This window comes from Magnolia sinica, chromosome 14, assembly GCF_029962835.1.
Source record: "Magnolia sinica isolate HGM2019 chromosome 14, MsV1, whole genome shotgun sequence".
Taxonomy (NCBI): Eukaryota; Viridiplantae; Streptophyta; class Magnoliopsida; order Magnoliales; family Magnoliaceae; genus Magnolia; species Magnolia sinica.
Window position 1 is genome coordinate 12,047,259 of NC_080586.1, and position 13,540 is coordinate 12,060,798.

The 13,540-nt window shown below is 38.0% G+C and overlaps 1 protein-coding gene across 7 annotated transcripts in view; it reads left to right on the plus strand.

The window, feature by feature from the left end:
* LOC131225372 (U4/U6 small nuclear ribonucleoprotein Prp31 homolog) overlaps positions 1–13,540 on the plus strand; it is a 60,164-nt gene that overhangs the window by 835 nt on the left and 45,789 nt on the right. For 6 of the 7 annotated variants that reach the window (XR_009161327.1, XR_009161328.1, XR_009161326.1 and 3 more), the window contains exon 2: positions 11,651–11,721. Coding sequence is in view for 4 of the 7 variants with exons in the window: in XM_058220898.1 (XP_058076881.1) it covers positions 11,719–11,721 (3 nt within the window). In the remaining 3 variants the exon portion in view is untranslated. Of the gene's footprint in view, positions 1–651; positions 677–11,650; positions 11,722–13,540 lie in introns of those variants that run through there. The other variant, XM_058220897.1, reaches the window with a different exon arrangement.

Here is a 13,540-nt window from a genome sequence, read left to right on the forward strand (position 1 = left end):
CAAATCTCTAAATCAGGAAATCTGCTCTTTCTTTCATATCTTTATTTTTAGGCAGAGAATAATCTTAAATATTTTCTTATCTAAGTATCTTCATATTTTAGGTATTTTCTTAATTATAGAATGCTTTGTTGCTCAAGTGCTATCCTATTTCATAGATTTTTAGATTTTATATCTTTTATTACAGATTGTAAGGTTGATCATAAATAGGACCTATGTCCTATGGAATAACATAAGCTGATTAATATTCTCTTTATGAAATTTCTTATTCTCTACGGTAGTTGTTTTTTTTTTTTTTGGGGGGGGGGGGTGGGAGGAGTGATGTCTAGTTCAAGACTAGAGGACTGTTGAGCTTGCTCACAGTTTTGCATTTGTGATCTCTAGCATTTGGCTATAGGATTGTTGGGTCTTTCCCACAATCTCTTTCTTTTCTATTGATTTATCTCCTTTCCCTTTCGGGTTTGCATAAAAAAACATTACAAAAAACAAGTGCACATAACAATTAGTTTTGTTGTTGTTGTTGTTATTTTTGTATAGGGTCCTAGTCTATGCGCTCCGATATTATCAAAATATCTCCGATATTATCAAAATATCTCCGATATTATCGAAATATCCACCTCACCGATACCGATAACACTGGTAGCGATACCGATAATGCTGGTAGTATTAGAAATTCCAGGTATTAACAATGTATTGCTAAGTATCGCCAACGTATCAATATCGCTAATGTAATTGCCAATATTTTCAACTATGTAAATTCTAGGTGTCGCTTGTATTGCCAATGCATCAATATCGTTAATGTATCATCAATATTTTCGACTATGTAGATTTTAAGTAATGCTTGTATTCGAAGTGTATCGATGATATTTCAATAGTAAATTTTTATCTTTATTTTTTTCATGGTTATATGGTTGTATGCATTGTTCAATTTGTCATTGATAATATTGATAATATCTCGATATTATCGATATTGCAACATGTGCGATATTGAGACCACAATCTTTCGTTTCCTTTCCAATTGTTGATTATTTCTTGGTGAAATATCATGTGTTGTTGATATTCTGCACTATCGATGGATGTTTGGATGGTTAAATAGGCCGGATGGGATGGTTGGACTTATTTCTTACAACAACACATGCTTTTAAGGCCCCATTAAATGGAAACTTGTTATGTATGCATTTTTTTTTTGCAAATTTTTAAATTTCTAAATATGTAAATATGTACATTTTAACATCTCCTGAAGTTTCACAAAAAATTCTACTTTTTTCCCCATGTTTCCCCATATTTCCGGTTATCAGCGATATTATTGGTGATATTGATATTGTTTTCATATCCCTATCTAGCGAAACTTGTAGCAATACCAATACTTCGAACATCGAGTCTAACTAAATTGATGTAAGTATATTCAAACTCTATTCATAAAATTTATAAATGTAAGAAGATGTGTGGAAACACAAGCAATACATTCAAAAGCAAAAGAAGAATCCAGGTTACATACATGTTTGGTTTTATGTTTGGACGCAGATTGTAACCGATTTGCGAGAAATTGAGAAATTTTGATTTTTCTTTTTCAATTTTCCACAACTCGGCCCATCTCTTCCAAATCTCAAAATCAAAGATCCCAATTCATGATTTTTCATGCAAAATATGAAAAATTATGAATTTGTAACAAGTTGACACTGATTTAAAAAGGATTAAAAATTGAAAATACTCATCGGATCGAACATGTGAGATATATCCCACTACTTTTGTGTTTCATATCGCACAGGTGGGATACAAGATATATCGTGGGATATATCGGTCGATATTGTCGATACTTAAAACACTGATGATGACGATGGGGATATTGTTTTCTGTGGCCCATCGCAAATTGGATTATCTTGATTTTTAGAGGCACACAATCCTCATAGTTGGATGCATGTCTTTGACGGTTGGATGTCATACACACCAAATGGGCCCTGCAATGCTTGCTTCTACCACATTTTTCTATAATAATAAAGATGAAGGACATCTTGATCATTTTGCCCTTCCTCTGGTCAGAAGATTTTTTTACAAATTCACATCCATTGATATGACAACTGTAATCATTATAAAATAACCATATTGAGCGACGAGACTCTTAGATTAGTCGAGCATTTTTCTATAAAAATCACGTAGGAGCTTGTTGGTTGATCATGGACCACTATTCCAACACTTCATTTGCATCCTAGTCATCAGATGGCTACACAATCCAATCCTCGTCTTTCGTGGTATGGCCTACTTATGCGATGGCCCACTAGATTAACAACCCTGATAACCACGAGTGTTTTCCATGTGTACAATGAGAGAGGTGCCCATAACTTGTGTTTCTCTTTTCTTAATACAACAAGGTATTGTTTTTTCATTCAAATGGTTCTCACTTCACCCAACTAAACATGTTAAGTTGCCACCATACTTAATTGGAAAAGTGGAATTATGATCCCAGACCCGATGCTGTGAACAGTGTACATCAAGTTTTCTTTTCTCAAAAGTGGAGTCTAGATTCAGTAATCCACGCTCTAGACCATTGCTCTATGGTGCCCAAAGTTTAACCAAATTGGAAGATCTTGGCCAGTAGGAAATTTTCAGTTGAATCTAGATTGGTATGGTATTTCTCTTCTTGGCCAATAGTTTATAATGTCTATTTATAGGACACAAATTGAAATGTTATAACTTTGAGGCTTCGTTATGCCCAATGTTTTTAGTATCTTGCAATATCATCGATATATCCCGCATATATTCGTTATCCCAGCTAGGCGATATGAAACCTAATTTTAATATCCATTTTTCATAATATTGTGCAATATATTGCATGATATGTCAATATATTGTGGATATCGTGATACCGTGCGATATATCTACACTCCCCCGTTATAAATTTTTAACGTATCATGTGATATATCGATATCGAGTGCAATATCGAAAGGGATAGGGAAGCTATAGAGAATGCTAGTGTATTATATTTATAGTGTGTCCTTTTAGTGTAAGTGCATGTGCACACTTCCCTATTCCCCTGCAGTGTACTATATGCTTTTTCATAATAAAATATTATGTGTTAGGGCATGCAAGCCCAATACACATAATCTCTCCCAAACTCTCCTCCTCCTTCTCTCTCAATATTCTCATCTCTTCTTCACATTATCCTTATCAAATCTTTTTCTACTTGGTATCAAAGCAAGTTCAAGGCATTCTGCATCCAACAGGTTGAGAGGCGACACGTCACCTTGCTGACGTCAGCAGCCGTACGGCTGATGGGCACATGGACTCCTTTGAGCTAAAAGTTTAGGGGTTTGATAGATCTTGATTTTAGAAGATTTGTCATGATTTTTTCAGAATTTATTGGACCTCATTTCATGGTATTTTGGGCGAAATAGAGAAATTCGAAAATCGGTTCCAGATTCCGTTTTTCTTCGATCTACCTCAAATCGGTAAGCTTTTCTTCGGTTTCTTTGCTCAAGATGGACCGAAATCTTCCTCCCAAGCTATCCATGGTGGATTTTTTACTTAAGATCAATGTTTGAGAGGTTTTTAACCTCAAATGGGCGTGCGGCTGTGCCGTTTTTCACTCGGTCAGGCCCTATTTGACTGCGTTTCATGGTATTTTGGATGATTGATATTTGTTTGAGGTTTATCTCTTGTTATGTTGAAGGATTGAGTGAGATAGAGTTGTTTGAATCAATCTTTCTCGGCATAGGGGGTCTCTTGGCATAGGTTTATTTCTCTTGGACTCTATTATGGCTAACAAAGGGCCCTCATCTCTTGGCATAGGGTCTCTTGAATCTAACCCCTTGCAGATTACCTCCATTAAGTTGAATGGTGACAACTATCTTCAATGGGCACAATCCGTAAAAGTATTTTTAGGAGCCCGTGACAAGTTGTCGTATATTTTGGATGATTCTCCAAGCTCTACAGATGTTACCTACAAGTCTTGGACAAAGGAGAATTATCAAGTTATTGCATGGTTGTTGAATAGCATGGATTCCTCGATTAGCCACTCAGTGATGTTTTTATCCTCGGCTAAAGGCATTTGGGATACGCTTCATGATATGTTCTCGGAATCTCAAAATTTTTCACGGGTATTCCAGCTTATTCAAGAAATTGGTCGGTTTCAACAAAACTCCAGATCCTTAAAAGACTACTATTCGATGCTTCGGGGTATGTGGGATGAGTTGGATATGTATCAGCCTCTTCCTTCCAAATGTAAAGAGGATCATGAACATGCTCATAAGCAACGGGATGATACTCGTATCATGCAGATCCTCGCTGGGTTGAGTTCTGATTATCTTCACGTTCGCGATCAGGTTGTTATGCAGGATCCTCTTCCCCCATTGACGACAGTGTATGCCATGTGTCAGCGTGCTATGATCTCTACTCTTCCTTCTCATTCATTTGTGCCACCCGAGCGTTTGGCACATCTTGTTGGCGATCAGTACTCCCTTGGTCTTAGGGTACCATCCTTGAGCTCAGGGCGCATTTCTGGTTTTGGTGGTCGTGGTAGAGGCCGCAATCTAGATCGCAGTCGCGGCGGCCGTAGTCTTCGTGGTCGTGGTGGACGTGGACGAGGACGTGATGGTTCCCGCATTTGTTCACATTGCGGTGGAACTAATCACACTATTGATTATTGCTGGCAGCTACATGGTCGTCCTACGTATGCCGCTGCTTCTGTTGCTTCCACTGTTGCTTCTGAGACAGTCTTCCACCCCGACAGTTGAGCAGTCTACTTCAGGGGAGTCTCTTATTATTTCTCGGGCGGCATATGATGCCCTTATGCGGCTTCACATTCGGGATATTCCTGAGCCTTCTCACGCAGCTTCGGCCCAGTCAGGTACCGCCCTTCTTGCGTCATCCTCTCCTACCTCCTGGGTCATTGACTCTGGAGCTTCCTCCCATATGACTGGTAAGTTGCAATTCTTTTCTTCTTATTCTTCTTCTTCTTCTCCCACTCAGTATGTCACAGTCGCAGATGGAACCCAATCTCCCATCTCTGGGATTGGTTCCATCCCTCTCTCTTCTTCCTTGTCTTTGTCCTCCGTATTGCATGTGCCTCGTTTTCCATTAAACTTATTGTCTGTTAGCTCTCTTACTAAATCACTCAATTGTTCCATCACCTTCTTTCCTTCTTATTGTTTGTTTCAGGACCTACAGACGAAGAGAGTGATTGGTGGGGGGCATGAGCGAGGAGGCGTTTATCTTCTCGATGATACACCTGTTGCCGCTTCTAGTACCCTTTCTCTAGATCAAGAGTCCATGACTCGGTGGCATTGCCGCTTAGGCCACCCATCCATTGCTAGATTGAGACTTTTATTTCCCTTCTTACCTGTCACTAAACCATTATGCTGTGATATTTATGAATTGTCTAAACATCATCGTGCTACGTTTCCTCCTGGCTCTTCTGGGAGGAAATCTCAACCTTTTCTTCTGGTTCACTCGGATGTTTGGGGACCAGCTCCGGTTACCTCGACTTTTGGATTTAGATATTTTGTTACCTTTCTTGATGATTATTCCCGCATGACTTGGATTTATCTTTTGAAATCTAAAAGTGAAGTATTTGATGCATTTAAAGTGTTTTATCATGAAGTGTGCACTTAATTTCATTATTCCATCAAATTCCTCCATTCTGATAATGGGGAAGAATACATGTCTACTGCCTTTCTGTCCTTCTTGCAGGAACGTGGTATTTTATCTAGGACGTCATGTGCTCGCACTCAACAAAATGGTATTGCAGAACGAAAGAATCGTCATCTTCTTGACGTTGCTCGCACCCTTCTACTTGGTATGCATCTACCCAAACATTTTTGGGGTGATGCTCTTTTCACTGCTACTTTTCTTATTAATCGTATACCCTCACGTATTCTGTCTTATAAATCTTCATTTACTATTTTGTATCCTCATGATAACCCATTTCCTCTACCACCTAAAGTTTTTGGTTGTACATGCTTTGTTCAAATTTTGGATGGGAGTAATGATAAACTTAGTCCCAGGGCGATTAAATGTGTCTTTATAGGGTATACTCGGAGTCAGAAAGGTTATAAATGCTTTGACCCATTGACTCGTAAGAAATATGTCTCTGCCGATGTCACCTTTTTGAGGATCTTTCTTTTTTCTCCTCTCCAGGCAGATCCCTCTGTGATCCTCTTGCGCGTCAGGGGGAGTATAACTGTTATCCTCTTTCCACTAATGATCATGGGAAAACTCCTCTCCCCTCTATTCAGCATCCTGTTGGTGATATGGTTGAGCCTAAGCCTCTGCGGGTGTATCAGCGTCGAGATAAATCTTCACACGCTCAGTCATCTACCCTTCCGCTTACTTTGGATGTTGGTTCAGGTGACTCTCCTAACTCGAGTTTAGATCTTCCCATTGCCTTGCGCAAAGGGTCACGATCTTGTACTCAACACCCCATTAGTAATTTCGTTTCATATGATCATCTTTCACCGTCTTTTCAGTCGTTTGCAGCTTCCCTTTCATCACGGACTATTCCTAGATCTCTCTCACATGCTCTTTAGAGTCCTGATTGGACAAAGGCGATGATGGAAGAAATGTCTGCTCTTGAGAAGAATCATACTTGGGATCTTGTGCCACTTCCTGTAGGCCATAAGCCTGTTGGCTGTCGATGGGTTTATACAATCAAGTTTCTTCCAGATGGCTCAATTGATCGCTATAAAGCCCGTCTTGTTGCTAAAGGTTACACACAGACTCATGGTGTGGATTACTTCGAGACATTCTCTCCGGTGGCTAAGCTTAATTCAATTCGCGTTGTGCTCTCCTTGGCCGTTAATTTATCATGGCCCTTGTTTCAGCTTGATGTTAAGAATGCATTTCTCCATGGGGATCTTGCAGAGGAAGTTTACATGCATCAACCTCCTGGCTTTGTTGCTTCTCACAACCCTGCACTTGTATGTCGGTTGAAGAAGGCTCTTTATGGACTCAAACAATCTCCACGTGCATGGTTCGAAAAATTTAGTCAGGCTCTCTTGGAGTTTGGCTTTGTTCGTAGTCATGCTGATCATTCTCTCTTTATATGTCGTCGATCGACGGGCATCATGGTTCTCATTGTCTATGTGGATGATATTGTTTTGTCCGGTAGTGATTCTGCTGGAATGAGGGAGGTCAAAGATTTTTTGAAGACCAAGTTTGAAATCAAGGATCTTGGTCCTCTTCGTTACTTCCTCGGAATTGAAGTTGCTCGCTCATCATCCAAATTGGTCTTGTCACAACGGAAATATGCGCTCGATCTGCTCATGGAGACCGGCATGTTAGGGTGCAAGCCTGCTACCACTCCCATGGATACTTCACAGAAGCTTCGACCAGATGATGGTCCTCTCCTTACTGATCCCGAGATGTATCGATGACTTGTAGGCCGGCTTATTTACCTGACTATTACTCGCCCAGATCTCTCATTTGCAGTGGGGGTTGTTAGCCAATTCATGCAAGCTCCCTGTACTTCTCATCTCACGGCTGTCTACCGCATACTTCGGTATTTAAAATCAGCCCCGGGTCTTGGCCTCTACTTTCAGTTGCATGGTCATCTTCATCTTTCTGGCTATTCCGATGCTGATTGTGCAGGTAGTACTTTTGATCGCCGCTCTACATCCGGCTTCTGTACCTTTCTTGGCAATCTTATAACCTGGAAGAGCAAAAAGCAGCCAGTTGTTGCCCGGTCCTCGGCTGAAGCTGAATATCGTGCTATGGCTCATGCGACATGTGAACTTGTGTGGCTTCGCAATCTTCTTGAAGAACTTGGCTATCCTCCTTCGGGTCCTATTCCTCTTCACTGTGACAATCAAGCGGCCATCCATATTGCTCGTAACCCAGTTTTCCACGAGCGAACCAAGCATATTGAGGTTGACTGTCACTATATTCGGGAGAAAGTCGAGGAAATTGTCACTCCTTTTGTTCGATCTGGGGATCAACTTGCTGATGTTCTTACAAAATCCTTGAGTCGAGATGCTCTTCATCGTGTTCGTGACAAGTTGGGCATGATCAACATCTATGCTCCAACTTGAGGGGGAGTATAGAGAATGCTAGTGTATTATATTTATAGTGTGTCCTTTTAGTGTAAGTGCATGTGCACACTTCCCTATTCCCCTGCAGTGTACTATATGCTTTTTCATAATAAAATATTATGTGTTAGGGCATGCAAGCCCAATACACATAATCTCTCCCAAACTCTCCTCCTCCTTCTCTCTCAATATTCTCATCTCTTCTTCACATTATCCTTATCAAATCTTTTTCTCCTGAAGCCAATGCTATTTTCTCTAGAAAATCCTTAAAACCTCAAAAAAAAAAATATTTTTTTCGCCAAAAAGAAATCACATCCTTTTTAGTACATTGTAAGGTGATTTTGACCAATCCACTCTAGTTTGTTGAAAGAAAATCTTCAAAATTTCTTTGAAATCACGATCAGAAGCTTTTTGGGGCTGGATTCTAAAAGGTGCATGTTTTTTTTAGTTTTGATTTGTTTTTATATGTTCTAAATATTGTCAAATGGTAAGAAATCCATGATTCTTCATGTTTTGCATGAAAAGTTATGGATTTGGACCTTTGATTTCGAGATTTGGGGGAGATGGGACGAGTTGCGTAAAATTGGGGAAAATTAAAGTTTCCCAAAATTTCCCAAATTGGCCGCAATTTTAGTGTCCAAACATGAAATCAAACATGTATATAGCCTGATCTATACATTCTTGGCAATTTGGGTATTTTTCGTAAATTTTTTTTTTTTAATTAAATTTATTTAAAAATGTTAAAATATAAATTTCTTCTTCAGAAATCCACAAGTATGTTTTTATATTTCTACTTCTTCTTTTGCTTTTGAATGTAATGTTTGTGTTTCTATACATGTATTCTTACATTTATAAATTTTATGAATTGATTTTGAATATAGTTGCATCAGTTCAGTTGGACAACACAGAGATTAGGATTCTATACAAAGGAAACCTATTATGTGCACTTGTTTTTTGTGACCTTTTGATTTCTTACTGTGTATTGGTGTCTTTTTTTTAACAATCCTTAAAGTTTCATTGAAAAATTCGATCAATTTCTCAATGTTTTCCCATGTTTCCCAACAACAACGATAAATTATGCGATACAATTGATATATCCCATGCAATAACCGATATGTATCCGTATCCCAAGGGTGCGATACATTACGTGATAACGATACGGAAAAAAATGCTGACTATAGGTTTGCGTGGGGGGCACTATGTTGTGTTCCTTTCATGAAACCCATCATCTAACTCACAAGGGTGAATAAAATATATAAAAATCAGCGTGATAAGAAATTCACATGGACCACACCTTGTGAACTTGGCATCTGTTTTTCTATGGAAGCTATAATCTCTCCCTTGCCTTCATCAATCTCTCTCGATTTTGCTTTTTCTATTATTATCACTTTAGAAGCCACTACCAAGAAGAACAAGAGGTGGTAAGCTTTTTTTCAAGATTTTGGACTGTTGATCTGCTGGGCACCACCTGCGCATATGGTTTCCATCAGATTGGGTGTTTCAAAGTTTTATTTATTTTTCGTTTTTGGTCTAAAGATTTTTTTACAAACGTTCATTGTTTATTTGTTAGAAATTAGATAATCATGCTCTCGATGTTGTATTAAGTGAATCTATTCCTATATCATTGTGTTCTTGATATATTGATTTTTGTAGGGTTCTTATTATTATTATTATTTTTTTTTCATTTTTAAAGATTTTTACTAAATTTATTTATTTTCTATAGAAGTTTCTATGGTTTTCTTTATTTTGGAAGGTTCTTCTTTCTAGAGTTCTAGTATTCTTTAGTCATTTTGATAATCAAAGATGTTTATAATGATTTGTAATTTGAGCCGTTCATCTCGTGGGTTGCATCATGATTTTGGCCTTGAATGGATGATGATTTTGGCATTGAGGAATTGTTGGCACATGAAAAAAATATTTTTTCCATGTTGGTTTGTTTCAAAAAAAATTTGGAAAAATTTCCCTCACTTCCTATCTCTATGCATGTTTCACGTGCCATACAGGGAGAGAAATTCACCTGCCAACTGTTGGGCACATAGCATTCATGCGAAACTTTCTTGCATTAAGATGAACGGTTGAGAATGAGCCTGCTGGAATAAGAGGTTAACCTGCTTAACCGGTTTAAAAAACTGGACCCTATTTGTCCTTGACTCTATAACTTAGATCCCTCTATGACACACTTATGTTTGAGAGGGAGACTTCTCTCGTCCCCCGCACACCAAAAAAAATCTCTTGTAGCCGTTCCTTCTAATGACGATCGGGGTTTGTCCCCTCTCTCTCTTTGCTGCGGCGCATGGCGTGCGTGCGGTGATCAAATCGAGAGGTAGTAGGGCAATTTAGTTTAGCATGCATTTGGCAACAGATTCTGTGGGATCCATTAGCCACCAACAAGTGTAGTTAGGTTCATGGTTTTGAATGTCGGTATTGGTTGGTGTATCGGCCCTTCGGAAAAATGGTGTTGCGTATCGGTATCGGGGCCGTATTGGCCCATATCAGTCAGATTTTTTTTTTATTTTTATTTTAAAGCAAAATAATATGAAAAATAGAAAAAAATAAGATATCCAAGAATCTATCTTTTTTTTTTTTTTTTTTTTTTTGTATTTTGACCGTGTATTCAATGGTGTATCAGACCATTATTTGATACGAGTGATGTATGTCGATTTGACTTGTTGAAGGTCAACTAAATGGGCCCTAATTAAACATAAATCAAGCATGATTTGGTGAACAATGGCACATTACATTGAAATACAACAAAAAGAATATGAAAATATAAAAAAGAAAGTGAAGATTTACCATTCTTTTTTATTTTTCCTATAATGGTCCACTTCGCTTTGATTTGTTGAATCCCATTCAAATCATTTATTTTGATCCCAAAATAGGTCTAGGTCTAGCCTAAAATAAGTTTTTAAACTTCTTCCATGGTTTAAATTTAAAAAAGAAGAGAAGATGTGGAATTTTGAAAAAGTAAATTAATCAAAATTGGGCTTTTATAGGCGTATCGGCCCTGTATATGCCGATACGGGCTAATTCAGACCGATACAGGTTAGTTTTTTCTTATCGGACCGATACGACCCCGTATCGCGTATCGGCTCGTGCTGATATGGATACGATATGGCCGTATCGGCCGATATGATACTGATATTCATATCCATGGTTAGGTTATTGTAAGAAATTTTTTAATTTTCATAGGGTTTTTGATTCTCTGCCCTGATAAGCCATGAAGCAAGAGAAACCGTGAACTAGACTAGAAGAGCTTGCCCCACCACCCATGAGTAAATATTTCCTACTTGCTTTATTACACTGTACATCTCTCTTGGTATATCCAGATGACACATTCTGGAGCTACAAAAATAGTTAGTGAATCTTTAGCACCACATAGAAGTATTTCTCCTAGAGCAACTATTATTATGAGAAACATAATCTCTATAATGTGTAGTGTGGTTTGCATGAGTGTCCTAATAGGATTTGCATACAATTGAGATTTTGGGAGTACACAAGCATGAGAGTTTTTTGGTTAATTTGCATTATAGTGTCTTTTTGGAAATTGTATAGGATTGAGATGTTGACTATATTGAGTCAACATGGAAACTAGCTTAGAACCTTTACTCTTTTCTTCTTTGTGTGTATTTGTGCAGTACCCTCATTGGATCAGCCAATCTTCAGCACTTGAAATATACTGTTAAAGGGTCCTGGAAGATTGGGAATGGTTAGTCCACTTTTCTTTTTCCTAGAGATAAAACATGTGTGTGTGTGTGTGTGTGTGTGTGTGTGTGTGTGTGTGTGTGTCTATATATATATATCATTCTCATGCCTCTCTTATGCTATCAGTCTTATTTATGTTTTCCTTCCATAAGCATTTTACTAATCTTTTTTATTATTGCATCTTGCCAATATCATGTTTGTTTTTAGGAGACAATGAAGTTCACTCTAGAATTTTTGCTCTACTCTAGAATATTTCCTCTATTCTATTGTGATTGGCTATTAGTAAGTTTTTATTTATGACATTTGTTCTACTAAAGAACCATGTTTGAACCTTTTGATTTTGTTAAAGAGACATTATTTGTCTTATGGTATTAACAGGAAAGAGAACATGTTCTAAATTTGTTGGTAACAAGGAGAACTTGTTCAAGATAGAGATGATTGACCAAATCTATTAAGAAAATGGCTTACAAAGTAAATCTAGTCAAATGACAAATGCATGTCTTGGGGTTTACATTCTGAGAGGAGGAGAGACTTTTTTGTTTTAGTCCGAATGTTGCTAGAAGCAAGAAACAAATCCGAAAGGGCGAACTTTGGCTTGCTTCATGAATCGTGATCATCACGTGGGGCCCTAAAATGCTTCAGGATTGATGCAAGATATAGATGGAGCAGACCAACTAGAAGATCATCAAACTATAACTTTTCGACCATTTTGGCATTGGTCGGACCCCAATCGGACAAAAAATCAAATACTTTGTATATTTCCTTAGGGCATGTTTGGTTCGATGTAAATCATGTAATTACATGTATTTTCTCTCAAATCAGCATTAAATACATACATCAAACCTGCACCATATAAAATAGTGGAGATTGAATGCTAACCATTTAAATGTTCTTCTTGTGGTGTGGTCCGCTTGACCTTTGGATCTGTCTCATTTTTGGAGGCATACCCTACAATGATCTGGCCAAATGAATGGACGGCATGGATAAAAAACATACATCATGGCGGGACCCGCATAGTCCATCTCGTTTTCCATACCTGAAAGTACCGCTGTCAATGTCATACAGCAGCCCTTCCATCAAAAATTCCTCTGGTATGCAATTAATGCTAAAAAAGTGTAAAATACACTACAACTCCCATCAAATACATTATACATCCCAACCAAACAGGCCCTTAATTTTCCTATAGGAGCATATTCGTCATTTAAATAATTTAATTGTATTAGGTTCTATGCTGCAGTCTGCATCCTCCGACTGTATTGCATTACTCTATCATTGCAGTAGAAAATCCCAAAAATGGGTAACGGCTCCCTATTTATTCATGTGATGGGGCGGGGTCCACCTTGACCCTGTACGTGTAGTGATTAGCCTGTGGGCATCAACTTTGGCCTTTATGAGGCTTGCTTTTCGTGATCAGAATTATTACGGGTGGCCAATTTGACAAACATATTTTGCAGATCCTGATTGGCCAGCCATTTTCTCACTACTCCCTAGAAGTCTAAAGCAAACTAATGTGTAAAGTGTGAACTAAAGTCTAAACTCTAAAGTAGTAAAGTCTAGGTTATCTAACTTTAAAGCCTCTAAATGAAAATGAATCAAGCTTCTCAACTGCTCAAAATACAAACAGATACATACAATTATCATAATGTATAAATATTATCAAGATGAAGTTAAAAAAAAAGCAACAAATTTTTCACATGCTTATTCACAGTCAGTATTTAGCTAAAACTATAAAATAAAAAAATTATACAATGAGGCTAACATCCCTAATCTAAGGCATGATTTTATACATGCAGTCATCCTACATATCTTGGAATCATCCACAT